Source organism: Macrobrachium nipponense, chromosome 12, assembly GCF_015104395.2.
Source record: "Macrobrachium nipponense isolate FS-2020 chromosome 12, ASM1510439v2, whole genome shotgun sequence".
Lineage (NCBI taxonomy): Eukaryota > Metazoa > Arthropoda > Malacostraca > Decapoda > Palaemonidae > Macrobrachium > Macrobrachium nipponense.
Window position 1 is genome coordinate 33652370 of NC_087205.1, and position 15043 is coordinate 33667412.

The 15043-nt window shown below is 43.1% G+C and overlaps 1 protein-coding gene across 5 annotated transcripts in view; it reads right to left on the minus strand.

Annotated features, from left to right (window-relative positions):
- Positions 1-15043, minus strand: part of LOC135224478 (conserved oligomeric Golgi complex subunit 1-like) — a 363776-nt gene that overhangs the window by 220109 nt on the left and 128624 nt on the right. For 4 of the 5 annotated variants that reach the window (XM_064263481.1, XM_064263479.1, XM_064263480.1 and 1 more), the window contains exons 5-6: positions 3278-3391; positions 1429-1630 (exon numbers count right to left, since the gene is read on the minus strand). In XM_064263481.1, coding sequence (XP_064119551.1) covers positions 1429-1630; positions 3278-3391 — 316 coding nt within the window. The remainder of the gene's footprint in view (positions 1-1428; positions 1631-3277; positions 3392-15043) is intronic. The other variant, XM_064263483.1, reaches the window with a different exon arrangement.

Consider the following 15043-nt stretch of genomic DNA (forward strand, 5'->3'; position numbering starts at 1 on the left):
TTCCAAGAAACAGTAGCCTACTCGGAGCCAGCGATAGCCGATGTAGAGCAAGAGCCGGGATGCTGGGCCAGAAAAATAATAATAGCCCTAAATACCAAACTAAGAGAATGGTAGGAGGGCTGAACTAGCTAAAACTCGATGTAAAACAATGAACGTGATAAAGTAAGCCCATAAGTATAAGAAGTCCCAGTATTGAGGACCGGGAATTCTTACGAGGCGGCATGGCCGCCACGAGACAACCGGGGAACCGTATATGACCTATTAAGAGGAAAATACTGGTACCCGGAAGATAAAACTGTGGTAAAATATTACTTATGAGTTAATTAACTTAGCCGTGGCAATTGCAGAGCGTTCCATCGCAGAAAGTACGGATAAAATCCAAAAAAGTAAGAGCACAAGAAAATGGCGACTTGTCGCAAGTGCTAAAAATTAAGGATGACCGCTAGGGGCGCTGCTGTCCGTGGCGTCCTCTAGTAGTAGTAGTAGAGGCTGCATCGCCCGTTGGTATCAGCTCTCTCTTGGGGGGATTCTGATAGGAAGTTCTAATTGGTGTTTGTCTCGTGGTAGTGTTCCACACTTCGCCCCTAAATTATCAATACCGACCACTTCTTTTTAAGAGTGAGCGAGTCAGTTTTACTGACATTTTCTTAATTTTGTTTTTCTCTGGTAATTTTAGGCTAATTTTTACCCTAGAAAGAATGATATTAAGGATACCTTAAAGCAGGTGTAAAACAGCCAAACTTCATAGAATATCAACAATCGCCTAACCGCAACGGCGGCAAGGAGAATTCTGACGAGGTAAAATATTCTAAACACACCAGGTGGAGAACAAGTAAACTAGACAGTCATCTGGGGAGCCATTCGATTTTTTGTTTGAACGCCGACTTGTCTAATCAGCGGGGAGATATAGCTAACTTTATAGTAGGTAAGATTCATCACAAATAAAATCATTCCAAAGATTAATACAGTATATGTATAATATAAATAATAATTTAGGGTACATTTGATGTAGGATGATACGTCAGGTAGTGAGAAACATTTTTTGAGGGGTGCGTTAAATTCATGGATTTTAACTATTTGAGCAGGGTCTGGCATGCATCCCCCATGAATACGGGGGGCTTACTGTATTACTATAAATATATTACTATTGTTTTTATTACTATTATTATATTACATAATAGTTTCTATATTCTCACAGACCTCACCAACACGTAGAGGCAAATACTGGAAAAAAATAATAGTTAAAGGCACGGAACAGTCAGTTATAAAGATACGTACTCTGCAGTACCTCATGCATGACACACTACTCTAGTTTGTACCCTTTTTAAAAGGTGCATTGGTAAAAATGAAGGGTGCACTATTTAGTACTGAAAGAAATACAGTGATACATGCAATTCCTGGTTAGAACTTATTTCTATATCTGCTTACCTGCAAAGATGGCATAGATGATATTCAATGAGGCAACAAACAGCGTCACAAACTGCGAAATCTGAGCTTTAGCTATGGCAGATGGTTTAGGCGTCACCACTGCCATGAGCGATGAATGCCGCAGCCGGAGGACACGGAAAAGGAGCTCTTTGGAGCTGCAACCTTCAACCAACATGACTGATACCATGGCATCTAATACTGCCTGCAAGAGAGCGAACATTCATATGAACCCCAAATTCAAAAAAGAATAAAATGCACAGCCAGGCATTTGCAAAAAAGGCAGTCCATGGTTATTGGGTTCTGTTCTGACGGCTTGATGATGAGTGAAAATCGGCGATCACCAAAATTTGGCAATGGATGGCACTTATGGCATCAATAACTGGTTAAAAGGCACCTCTGTTGGGTATGGATCGGCACCACAACTCTATTACTGGGGCCAATAATCAGAAATCGATGCATTACGACACCAAAAATCGCCAATTTCAGTGCTAGACAAGTGCCATAAAACCGGATGGCCGATCACCAGGGACTGCCTCAACAGGAATCTAATCTAATAATAATAGTCATCATTTTTAACAGAAATCTTGAATGGAATTTTTCTTTAGATAACTTAAGAAGATTTTTCCAATATTTGTGAAGTGAGAAAGAGAGAGGGTTGACGTATCAAAGATGGGTAAGGAAACATTTACATAGCCACTGCAAGACCAAATTCACTCCCATATACAGTAAATGAAGTGCTCATGTTCCTACACATTCAAGGTCAAAATTGCCCAAGTTCCTATCAACATAACAAATAGGTCACAACTGTTTATTTAATACTAGTGTACCAACAATGTCTTACATGTTACATCTATTTAACCATAGAGATTACGCAGTAATTATTATTGGTCAACTTTACTCTACTATAGTAATATATCAACAGTACCAATCTAAAATTTAATCTACAAATTCACAATTATATAGAACCAGCAACTATAAGCTGCAGATTATGGCAAATATATACATAGAACCCTGGTCCTTGACCGTATCAAACCTCAATGTAATCGGATTTCGATGCAAATTTCAAGTCAATTTTGCATCAGAGCTCAAACAAACAACCTAAATCCAACCCAATGAACCATATGATTTTTGTAAACAAAAGTGTTTCAGTTAGTCACCGCTAGTTGGTATTGTTGTTTAAAACCACCTTACTCTACTAGTATATTGTTTTGAGCAAGGATACTTGTACAGGAATATTTCCTTAGTTTTTGTGGCTTTCTACTGTGGTATTTTGATTCAATTATGGGTCCCAAGACTGCCATTGCAGATAAGCAGAAGAGGAAAACGTTAAGAACCACAACTGAACTAAGAAGGAGGTTAATGAAAGGTAGGAAAGATGCATTTGTGAGACTGATTTAGCATCTTATTTTTTATATTTCATTAATATACTGTAATAAGTAGGCTTGTTTTTCAATGTTTTATCAATAGCAACAAGTTTTGTGCCTACCCAGTACAGTTCATACTATACCTAGCCCTGCCTATGGCACTCGGTCAACCATCGGAAATATGGCCGCATTGGAATTAGGCCAATTTCTTTATAAACTATACTACATTTAAAAATAAAAATGGACGTCTAATACAATATTTTTTAACTTTGAATTTAATTGTAATTTAAGTGTAATGCTTTTTTATAAAAAGGCAAGGTTAGGGTAATAACTGGTGGTCAAGAACAGATTAATCCATTTTCAGTTATTCTTAAGGAAAAAATTTATTCGGATCTCAACTGAATCGCATCTCAGCGCTTCTTCTGGAGCGGATTAGCATCGAGGTCCGGGGTTCTACTGTATTACAAACGGTGCATGATATAAACCTGAATATCATCTACTTCTGTACTGATCACATTGGAGCATCCCCTCACAATCGTTGACCTGAACTGGGTAATACTTGCCCACTGGCGTTCAATGACTGGAAACCAGGAAGTTACCTGGAAAGAAAAAATAGTAATCACTTTTGGAAAAATTGAGCATAATATCTATTCTCTCTGTTAATGCATCTAGAAAGCATGCTTCAACTTGTATATTCTGTCTTAGTCAACTTTCAAGCATTATGATTCTTATATCCACTTAATGAGAATCAAATATCCTAGAAATGATCTTGAAGTAGGAACAATGCAGAGAACAGCATCTACATGCAAACTATGTACAATATATTTTTCTATACATATATCTATCATCAAGCAACTTCCAATATATCAAATATTCTCAAAAGATAGTACTATAGATTTTATTTGTAAATTATGCATGACAGATGGATAGTTTTCACTGTTATAATTATTTATTACTTCTGTGTTCATTAGTTAGGCACATGGAAAACAATTATTTTTTTAAGTATAAAACCTTAAATATACATACACAAAAACATGTTTTAACATAAGAAAAACCTATTTTTAGTATTTGCTATTGAGTCCTCAAAGAGTTACCCTTCCATGGTCTACCAGAGCTCCATGGTGACCAAACTAATGCCAAAGAATTCTTTTATAGCTGGTCTTGAGGCCAGGTATTGTGTCGTAGTGCTAAAACTGTAACACTTGGAGTATGTGATGGAATCAAAGATAAGGGGGCACTTTCCCAAATCTTTACAGCAAGACAGTATACCCAGGTTCGTCCATTGTCAAAACCTGCTTTGAAGAAGTGATTAATGCACATGCACAGTCCACCACAGTGTGAACAGCAGACCTGTGCAGAGACCAAGAAGAATTATTTCTGTTAGTCAATGCAGAATGATCTCTTGCCCAAATCCCATGTGTTTTTGTCACGGAAGTGGAAGGATTTTGAGGACTCAACAGTGACTACCAAATATTTTCCTGTGTCAAAACCTTTATTTTGATAGAGTAGTCGCTTCTTCGTCCTCAAGGAGCTTTATAAAGAAATTAACAGGTGACAAAAAAGCTTAAGCTCTCAATTTTTAATCCTGACACCCCAAAGAAAAACCATTTCTGGTTCAAGGTCAAGCCATAAATTTCAAGCCTCATTCTTTACTCCAAATAATCCTCAGGCTTTGGTATCAAAGAACAAGAAACTATACATGGACTGATGTTTTAGGATGTAGTTCTACAGTGGCTTACCTATGCACACTGGGTTTGGTTGCAGTACTGTCACCCTTCTCCCTGTAATAGTTAGCATACTCACCATCCATAAGACCCTTGGTTTTCTGGTGTAGTGCCTAGGGGTTAAGACTAACCATGCCACCTACTGATACACAGTACAGTCATATTTGTTCGAGCTCGTACCAATAAGGTCTCTGATGACCACCCTGCACATTAGGAGACTTCCTCAAAGATACATTTCTGAAGAAGGCCAACGACATTCTTACCCTACTAATATCATGTGGCCTCAGAAAGGAGTGTGGATTTGCCTTTTTAATGAGACACTACAATCATTCTTACCCCAATCATTCTTACCCATTGTAGGGAGAGTGGTTTGTTTGTGCTAAGGTTGTAGGAGAATCAGACCCTCTGGGATGTTTGCCATGACTTCTGGTCTGATAAATTGAGTTTTCTTATAAAAATAGGAGATTTCCTTCTTGAAGGATTCTCATTCTTGGCTATGAATGATGGACCAGGGGACAATAATAATTGATGGTCAGCTGTCGGTGTGATGTATCGTTCCCATCTAAGAGAGCCCAGATCACTAATATGAGCTCCTGAAGCTAAAACAACAAAGAAAGGCACATTTTGCAGTATATGAATTGTGGTTGTACTAAGCACCTTGTTCAGGGACCAAGTATGTAACTGGCAACCTTTCGGGAACAGTTCTTTGTAGTGCAAAAGGCTGCAGAAGGGAAGTGACAATTTCTATACATATTAGAGTCAATCCTTAAACCATAAAGCAAGGGTTCCATTAATGCTGCCTTTATGCCATGACTGTTGTAAGAGCAAAGGCATTTGTCTTCAAAAAGGTACATATGAAATTTTGAGTGTTTTCATAAATTTCAACTGAGCTCTCAATATGGATATAGTCTAACCATATTTTCCATGTGGACTGGTATTGTCAGATAGACGATGTCTGTAGTTTTTGCACTTGGTACCTAGCAATATTGGGTGAGTAATTTTCTTGGTAGACAATATTTTAAAAGCCATTCATAAAGGTCTCGACTCAGAATGTGTGATGCATAGACAACTTTCCCCTTTACTATCTGGGATAGAACAGCGGACTGTAGTGAAAATGATCTCTTCTCCTGTTGTTGGAATATTAGGATACAATGCCTATTTTGCCAACTTGGGGCTATTAAGTAAGCTGTTACTTTTGAGAAGCTTGCTCAAAACCTTTGAAATCTGGTAAGCATATCATCCTCCATTTGTTCTATTCTTGTAGGAAGGCATCTCTTGCTGTTTCTTGACTGTTGAAGTTCAGACACACACACATTGGGAGTTTCTAATCCTCATTTGTGGCAAACAGATCCACTTCTGGTTGTGGAAGAATGTTGGCTATTGTTTGAAAAGAGTGGTTGTCTAACATACACTCTGTTGAGGCTGTCATTTTTCTTGGTAGAGAGTCTGCTATTATGTTGAGAGACCCAGTGAGGTGAACTGCAGACAAGTACCACTTCCTTGCTTGTGCCATCTGAAGGAAGGCTAGCATTATCATATTGAGAGGAGGTGAATGTGATCCCAACCTCTTGATGTAGGACGTTGCAGTCACGTTGCCTAGAACCAACAAAAGTCTCTCTCTTCTGGAGGTTTGAGTTTTTTGAGACAAAAAGTCAGACATCTCCAGGAAATTGATATGACAATTCCCCGAGTAGCGGATGATCTCCCTCCCACCTGACGATCCTCCTAACCTGTCCACGAGGCATCTGTGTACAGTGTCACTAGTACAGATGCAGGAGTTAGGGTGACCTGTTTTTCCAGAGATTCCTTCCAGGTCCAAGGCTGAAGTATCTCCCCAAATTCTTTAATCTTTTGATGAGGTCGTTCTCACAACTTTTTTCTTGCATTTGACAGCCAGAATTTGTTCACATTTTTTAGTTGCAATCCGAGTACTGGATCTATTACTGATGCAAACTGCAGCAGGCCCATCATACATTTTAATTACCACCTGGTAACTCTAGGCTGTGTAAGGAAAATTTTGAGGATGTGCCTTATTCTGTTTTCAGTATGTCTGGGAGAGACAACAGGCATTGAAGTGTTTCCAAACACAGTCCCAGCCACTGAAAGCATCTCCTGGGTGTGCGGCGGGATTTTTAAAAATCTATTATAAAACCTTTTGACTGTACTCTGTTGACCATTGGTCTTAGGTTTTTCAAGCACACTTTTCTTGTGGGCCCCAGATCAACCAGTGAACATCGTCAAAAATCCAAAGAAAACCTTACTTTTAATGCTTTGGGTGCATTCAAAACTATGTAAACTGCATTCTTATTCAATTTTTCATCAAAAAAACTTTCCAATAAGGGATTTTTACAAAGGAAAAATCTATTTCTGTACGGTGACCTGTGTCGCCCAGTGAAATGGTTCCTCTAGCACTCATTTTCAAGGTATAAATATTGCTATAAATACCAGAGAAAAAAGCTATATGGTAATGCCAGAATAGTCCGGCTCGCTCACCTTTATTTAGGTGTCGGTATGGTATCTGGGGCGAGTGAAACCACTACCAGAGGTCCCCCTGCCATTTAGTCTCTTCCTTTCTCAATATCCCTCGTCTACAGAGGAGCCATTCCAGGCCCCCGCTACTGCTACAACTAGCGCTTTGTTTACCATTCCTGTAGATAGCACCCAAGCTTGGGCCAGAAAGGGTGTGGAAATAAGAGGGTGGGTTTCACTGGGCGACACAGGTCACCTTCCAGAAATAGATTTTTCGTTTGTCAAAATCCCTTTTCTGGGCTTAGCCTGTGTCGCTCCGTGAAATGGTAACAGAGAATTGGCCCCACCAGCTTGGAAAGTTAGTGTAGATAAATTACTGTAAGGAAATTGAAACTTGAATAACATTAAATACTATTTAATATCAGTTATTTAATCTACAAGTAATAAAATTCCTTAATAATATGAGAATTTTAATAATCCGTATTCTATAAAACTTATCTACTAACTAGGGTAGTATAACCCAACAAGTAATTTAAAGAAATCACACCCCAATAACAGGAATTTAATTACACGATTATAGACCCAGATATTTCACGGAGCGACACGGCCAAGCACAGAAATACATATGTACAAACAAATTCATCATGATACATTGCAGGTGCAAGTCAAGATACAATGTGCAACCCAGTAACAACCGAGCTAGGTCAAGAATGCTAGCGAGGCAGGTAGAGAGAGAGAGATGTAGAGAGAGACCTAGGCTACTTTAACTAATTATTACTGCTCTATGCAGTGTCAGGGGAAACTGTGTTCCCTGCTGCCACTGCTGGGAATTTAAGGGCCTCTAACGACTTTAGGTAGTGGCGTTTAAATACTGTCGGAGATTTCCAGCCTGTGTACTTTTTGAGATCGTCAAAATTCAAATGTTGAAAATAATTCATTGAGGTGGCTACTGCCCTAATATCATGCGCCCGTGGAAATGATTCCGGGTTAGCTTGCTTGATAAAATATAGAATCTGTTTTCTGATTCCCCTTAGGGAGATAGTGCCACCCTTTTCCCTAATAAACAAGGGACCTGAAGATTTTGAGGCAGTTCTGCTTAAGTAAGCTCTTAGCGAATTAACTGGACATAAGGACGGGTCCTGAGAAAGAAGACAATCTTCCATGGAGACCATCTATCTTGTGGGTCCTCATCTTTAGCCAAAAATTTACGATCTGGTAAGAGTAGTAGTTCTCCTGAGGGGAGGAACTCAATATGTTCTGGTTCCCTAGAAAGGGCCGACAGTTCAGAAATTATGGCTCCTGAGGCTAGACTTATTAGGAATAATGTTTTCCTTAGGAGCGTTATATAAGAACATGATTCATTAAGTGTCCAAAGCTAGATTAAGGACATCATTTAAGAACCAGGAAACCGTTCGAGGTCTGTCTATTGGTCTAAGTCTAGCACAAGCCCTTGGAATAGATGAAAAATATGAATCTGTCAGATCAATATTAAATCCAAATTGGAAAATTTTCTTAAGTGCCGATTTGGTTGTAGTAATCATACTTGCTGCTAATCCTTTTTCGAATAAGGTTCTTTACTTCTTTACTGCTGAATCATATTGACGCAGGGTTGATTCTCGTTTATCTGATTCTAGAAACCGGATGTTCTGAGGATCAATGTTGGCATCTTTCTGTGCCGCAAACTTCATGAAGTCCATAAAGTTAGGGCTTTCTGAATTCCTGAGAAAGCGGACACGTCAGTTTGGGGTTGGGAATCCGCTGGGGCCAGAGTCCTAATTCCACTAGTAGAGGGAACCAATTGCTCTTGGGCCAGTTGGGGGCCAATAGTGCAATGTGACCTTTGAAAGTCCTGAGTTTGTTCAGGACCTTCAGTAGTAGATTCACTAGAGGAAAGAGATAAATTCTCTTCCAGATATTCCACTCTATTGCCATAGAATCCGTGGCATAAGCCAGAGGGTCCAGGTTGGGGGCCACATAACATGGTAGTTTGTGGTTTGACTCCATGGCGAAAAGATCCACTTGAAGCCCTGGCACCTCTTGGCAGATCCATTTGAATGACTCTCCATCTAGAGTCCATTCCGACTCCAGCAGAGTGGACCTCGACAGAGCGTCTGCCACTACATTTCTCACTCCCGCTAGGTGAGTGGCCGATAGGTGCCATTGGTTCCTGTCTGTTAGGGCAAATATGGTTCACATGGCTCGATTTGGAGCCTCCCCTGTTTATGCAGTGGACCACCACTGCACTGTCTAATACCAGCTTGATATGGATTTTCTTGGCTGGTAAAAGTCTTTTCAGGGTTAGAAACACTGCCATAGCTTCCAGTACATTGATATGTAGCTGGCGGAATGACACTGACCAGGTTCCCTGTACATACTTTCTTGTATTGTCAGTATCCGCCCCAGCCGCTCAAGGAGGCGTCCGTGTGGACTACTAGAGCCGGAGGAGGAAATTACAAAGGTATTGTTTTCGACAGACTTTTGATCTCTGTCCAGGGGCGGAGTCTCTTGCGTAAGATCGCCGGGATGCATGAAATTTTGTCCCGGGATCTCCAGTTCGCTCTCGAACGCCAAACCCGGTTTATATCCTTTAGTTTGGCTTTCAGCAGCACGTCTGTCACTGATGCAAACTGGAGTGAACCTAGGATTCTCTCCTGGTTCCTCCGGGACGTCTGCTTGTTTTTGAGAAATTGTCTTGTGGCCTTGACTATTTCTCTTCACTTCGTCGGCGGAATTGATAGTGAGAGTGTCTAGATCCCACTGGATTCCTAGCCACTGGAAACATGACTCCGGAGTTAGCCGGGACTTGTTCCTGTTTATCTGGAAACCTAGGTGTTCCAGGAACTCTATTACCTTGACCGTCGCCTTGCGGCATTCTTCAACGTCTGTGGCCCATGTGAGCCAGTCCTCCAGATAGGCTACTAACATTATTCCCCGAGTCCTCAATTCCTGGACTACTGTTTCCGCTATCTTTGTAAATATTCTGGGCGCTATGTTGACCCCAAATGGCATTACTTTGAAGGAATAAGCCTTCTTTCCTAGTCTGAAGCCTAGGAATGGGTGGAAATGTCTTGCTATCGGGATATGATAGTAGGCATCTGTAAGATCTATAGAGGTGGTGACGGCCCCACGGGGAAGCAAGGTCCGCACCTGCGAAACGGTCAGCATTCGGAACTTGTCACAATGAATGAATGAGTTTAGATGGGACAAGTCTAGGATTATTCTTAGCTTGTTTGAGTTTCTTTGGCACGCTGAACAAGCACCCTTGAAACTTTAAGTTTTTGACTCGTGACACTACCCTTTTCTGAAGTAGTTCTCAGGTATACTCTATCAGTTCCGCTGTCGGTTTTTGGTAAAAGGTGTTGGATGGGGGAGGACCTTGTAGCCAACTCCATCCCAGACCTTTGGTCACGATACTTTGTGCCCAGGTGCTGAACCCCCACCGATGTCAGTAGAGGTATAGCCTCCCTCCTACCTGGGGATTCTCACTTGTTGGCAGATGGTCGGCCACCACGTGCTCCCCGGAAGCCCTTGCCTCGGTTGGAGACTCTTCTGCCTCTGTGACGGAAGGCTCCTCTGGCGGGGCTGCCTCTGGCGAACCTGTTGTATCCTTGAAACGTTTGAGTTTCAAAGGTAGCGTTGTAAGCCGGAGAGACGGCGAAGGAGGTCGAAGCCTGGGTTTGTTGTGGCGGCTGAGCCAAAAGCACATACTGCTGTTGCAGTTGTGCCTTCGATGTTGACGGTTGACCTACTTGAGTCACCGGAACCGCCTGAACCATTGTCTGTTGTTGGGAGGCTTGGAAGGGCTGGAACTTCCTCAGCCTCTTCTTTCCTTTGGGATTCGATCCGGTGGACTCAGGCTTCCTTTTTGGAATGAGCCCCCAACGGATCTTGAGACTCTGGTTCACCCTCGCAGCTTCCGCCAAAACTTCATTAATGGCGGAATCAGGGATAAGGTTTGTTCCCCAGATGGAGGATCCAATCAGCTTGTTAGGTTCATGGCGGATTGATGCGTCCGCCAGAATGTGCTTCCTACAATTTATGAAGTCATACAAGTCACACTGCTCTGTATGTAGTAGTGACTTGGTAAGGACTTTGTATAACAGCTCATCTGCGTAGCTGAGGGACGTCATTTCAGCCATGGTGGCGGAGTTGAGGGACCTGCTGAGCCTTAATCTAGCGTCGTATTCCACTTTGATTAGGTTGTCCAGGAGTCTAGGGAGCCGCTCGCTGAACAGCGTGTTACCGCAGTCCGGCGTCAGCTTACCTGCCGAGAAAGTGGCAGGCGCGTCTACCCAGCAGTCTGTGGTTCCGGGGACCAGAAGGGAAGGTAAATCCGTCTTCCGGAAATGGGGCATGGATTCGTCCTTCATGGCTGCCTGCATAGTCAGCTCCGCCACCTTGGATAAGCATGGGGTTGGAGTCTCCTCATCTACTGTAAATATAGTAAAGGGACTCCTGTGGGCCGTCAACCTAGTGTTGACGCATCGCCACTCTGTCAGACTCCGGAGCCAAGCTTGTTGTGCTTGCTCCCAGGGAAAGATGACAGTCTCTCTGGAGATTTTGTCCTCCCTTATCATAGCGTCTTCCGTTAGACGGACGTAGCCAATAAAGGGGAACTGGAGCCCTGGAGGATGGAACTCAAAAGTCTTCCAGTCTTCGAGTTCCGCAACCCTCAATTGTCAGCATACCGTCCACGAACGGTGCGTATGCTGCTAACCTCCATGGATTGTTGCTTTTGAAGGAGGCAGGTTTGAAGGGTCCAACATTGGCAAGGGATGGGTTGCCTGTCCTGACTGAGGCAGTCCTGTTGCCACTGTATACCGGAGACCCGCAACTAGATTCTCCTGGGTCACCATCCTTTCCGCTAAGGATTGGATGGATTGGCCTGAGGCTTCCAGCGTGGATGACAGCTGGGAGAGCATTTCTTGGAACTTGGTCTGGACCAAGTTCCCTACCATGCTTCCCACCTGCTCCATCATGTTGGCTGAAAATGCCTCTGGGTCAAAGCTAGAGGGCTGGGCCTTAGCTTTAGGAACCTTCATTCTCGACCCCTGAGACGGGGGGAGTAGTTTTTGCCTTGTCCTCCTCAGGTTTAGTAGCCAATGGCTTAGCGACGCGGCTGGTTCCAGACCTCTGTCTTGGCAAGGACTTTTTCAAGGCCTTCAAGTCAACTGGGTTTTTTACCTTGGGGATCACCGAGGTTGACTTCGGTCTAACTGACTGAAGCTTCCCGGTGAACCCCTGAAAGGAAGTAGTAGAAGAGAAAGAAGAATGGGATGGGCTCAAGAGCAAGCCTTGAGCCCCTACACTACCAGCCTCGCTACCATCCCTACCTTCGCCCATGTTGTCCACAGTCATGGGCTCCCGGTCAAGGTCGAGAGCTGCCACATCTCCGACGACTTCTTCGCCGAGACCTTCCTACGGCACGTGCACGGTCATCGCTTGGATCTTGGCGATGATGGGGGCTGCTACCGCTGCCTCTACCGCCGCCGACTTCTTGGCCCCAGGGTAGATGAGCCCAGCCATCTCCTCCGAAAGCATGTACGGCTGGGCCTTCTTGGCGTTGCGGCCGAAACCACCAACCCAGACCTTCAGGATAGTCAGCGCCATGTCCCTGACCGCTTGGAGACCCTGTAAAAGGAGTTATGTCAATTCTTAACTAGAAACTATACTTAGCCTAGTATGAATTTACATGCTATATTCAGCCAATTCTCACTGTATCATTGTGTCACTGTCCGGAGTGATACCTACCGATTCGGAGGTGAACTCGTTCACCAAGCCGTAGCAGATTTCACAGCCCTCGTGGTGCCAGACTAAGATCTCTCCCACCTGGACCGCACAACCGGCGTGGGTACGGCACACCACATGACCGCAGGGCTCCTGAAGGACGGCGGTGCACCCTTCCTCCAAACAATGCAAGACCTGCAAGTCAAATGATACATGAGTATCACTATAAACCCTCCGGAGACAAGTCCGGGGGTGCATGCATTATGCTATTGTCTCCGGCAGCAGCATACATATACTCTAAGATAACATGCAACCTTGTTCTCACTAGCTCCGGAGCCCAGCTTTTATACCCATTGTATCATCCGTGATGGGATAATGGGGAAGGGAGGCTATGAAACCCTTTAGACTCCGGCAGTGCCAGAAACGTATAATCTAAAAGATTTAGGTGGTCTCAAGCCGTCCCCATTGCACAGGGATGAAGGATGGAAATCCAAGACACAGGCACAAGGCCGAAAGGCTAGTGTTAACAAGGTATTTCGGTTTAAATACTTGGCGGAGTAGCAAGTCCTAATAAAAATAGTTGATGTTAATATATGTGTGTATTAATATGTACATGCAACGGTGAATAATCCCATAGGTGTGGATCGATACCTATCACATGTCTAAATGCACCTAGCTATCCCGATGCTGGGTCCAGCTTCGTGAGAACAGAACAGGGGGTCGGTTATAACCTTGGCCCATATCTGGTCGATAAGGAATAGGGCTAACTGAGTAGGCTACATCCCGAAAGCATGCGATTCGGTCAGTAGGCTATCCCCCGCGATCGGACTAAACATTAAAAAATTAGACAAATAAAAATGCATCTATAAATTATATATATACAACTGCTAAATGATTGAGAATCTACTCCAATTAATATAGGAGACCAATTGGTGTATGATAAGAGCGTAGATATACGCAGGTAGCGAGCCATGAAATGGCGGCGTGGGAGCGGCAACGCGCGGGCTGTCGCTCCCGCATATAACCTATTTTAAAACAGTTTATCATGCCTATCGCTACCTCCAAATAATACCAAACATTAATTGCAGTACTCAACTTAGATGCAGTATCTACCTGACGTTCCATGATGCAAAAAGGAGAAATTCCGAAGCAAAATCACTACACTTAGAAAAAACGCGTTAGCGAAGTCGTGCTATCGAAAGGAATGTTAAACGAAGCGCTAGTTGTAGCAGTAGCGGGTAGCGGGGGCCTGGAACGGCTCCTCTGTAGACGAGGGATATTGAGAAAGGAAGAGACTAAATGGCAGGGGGACCTCTGGTAGTGGTTTCACTCGCCCCAGATACCAAACCGACACCTTAAATAAAGGTGAGCGAGCCGGACTATTCTGGCATTACCATATAGCTTTTTTCTCTGGTATTTATAGCAATATTTATACCTTAGAAATGAGTACTAAAGGAACCATTTCACGGAGCGACACAGGCTAAGCCCAGAAATTGATTATTTTGCATGTTTGGTGTCATATTTCTTCTGCCAGATGAGCACCCTGGAACATGCGTCGTAACCCTGGAAATAATTTCTGATGAATATAATTGAAAAGCGCCTTAACCTCGGAACTTCGTAAGCCGAGTCCGTCATAACCCGGGGGACTGCCTGTAGTTGTATTCCTTCTTGTCTGAGTTCTCGAACTACTGTTTGAGAACTCAGACAATTTTGTAAAAAAAATTCTTGGGGCAATGTTATGCCAAAAGGGCATGACTTTGTAACTATATGTATCTTTGCCTATCTGGAACCTTAGGAAGGGGTGGATGGGAACAGTGATTGGGACATGCCAGTATGCAGCTTCCAGATCTATAGAAACGTCCAAGTCCCTTTTGAAATGATTGAATGTACTTGGGGAATGGTAGTTATCCGTAACTTTTGGCAAACAATGTGCTTGTTCAATGTTGATAGGCCGAAGATCGTTCTTCACTTGAAGGACCCTTTTTGGGGACACAAGAGATTTGCTTGGTGGTGAGTATATGCATGGTTCGCTATGGCTTCCATTAACAGGGCCTTTCTGCATGTGAACTTCCAGAGAGATGTCAGGTTTCTGGAAAGGATGAAACCGTTTCCACCCCAGCCTGTTTGAAAATAATACTATGACCCCAAGGGGATGACTTCCATTACCTGCAGTGTTGTCAGTCATCCCTCAACCATACAATTCCTTTTGGTATTAGGGATATGCCCAAATATCTTTATCAGTGGTATTGGCTAGTTTTTGTGCTATCAGTGAATTTCTGGCCAATACCAGCTGATACTTTTGCCATTAGTATACAAATTTAAAATCCTTCT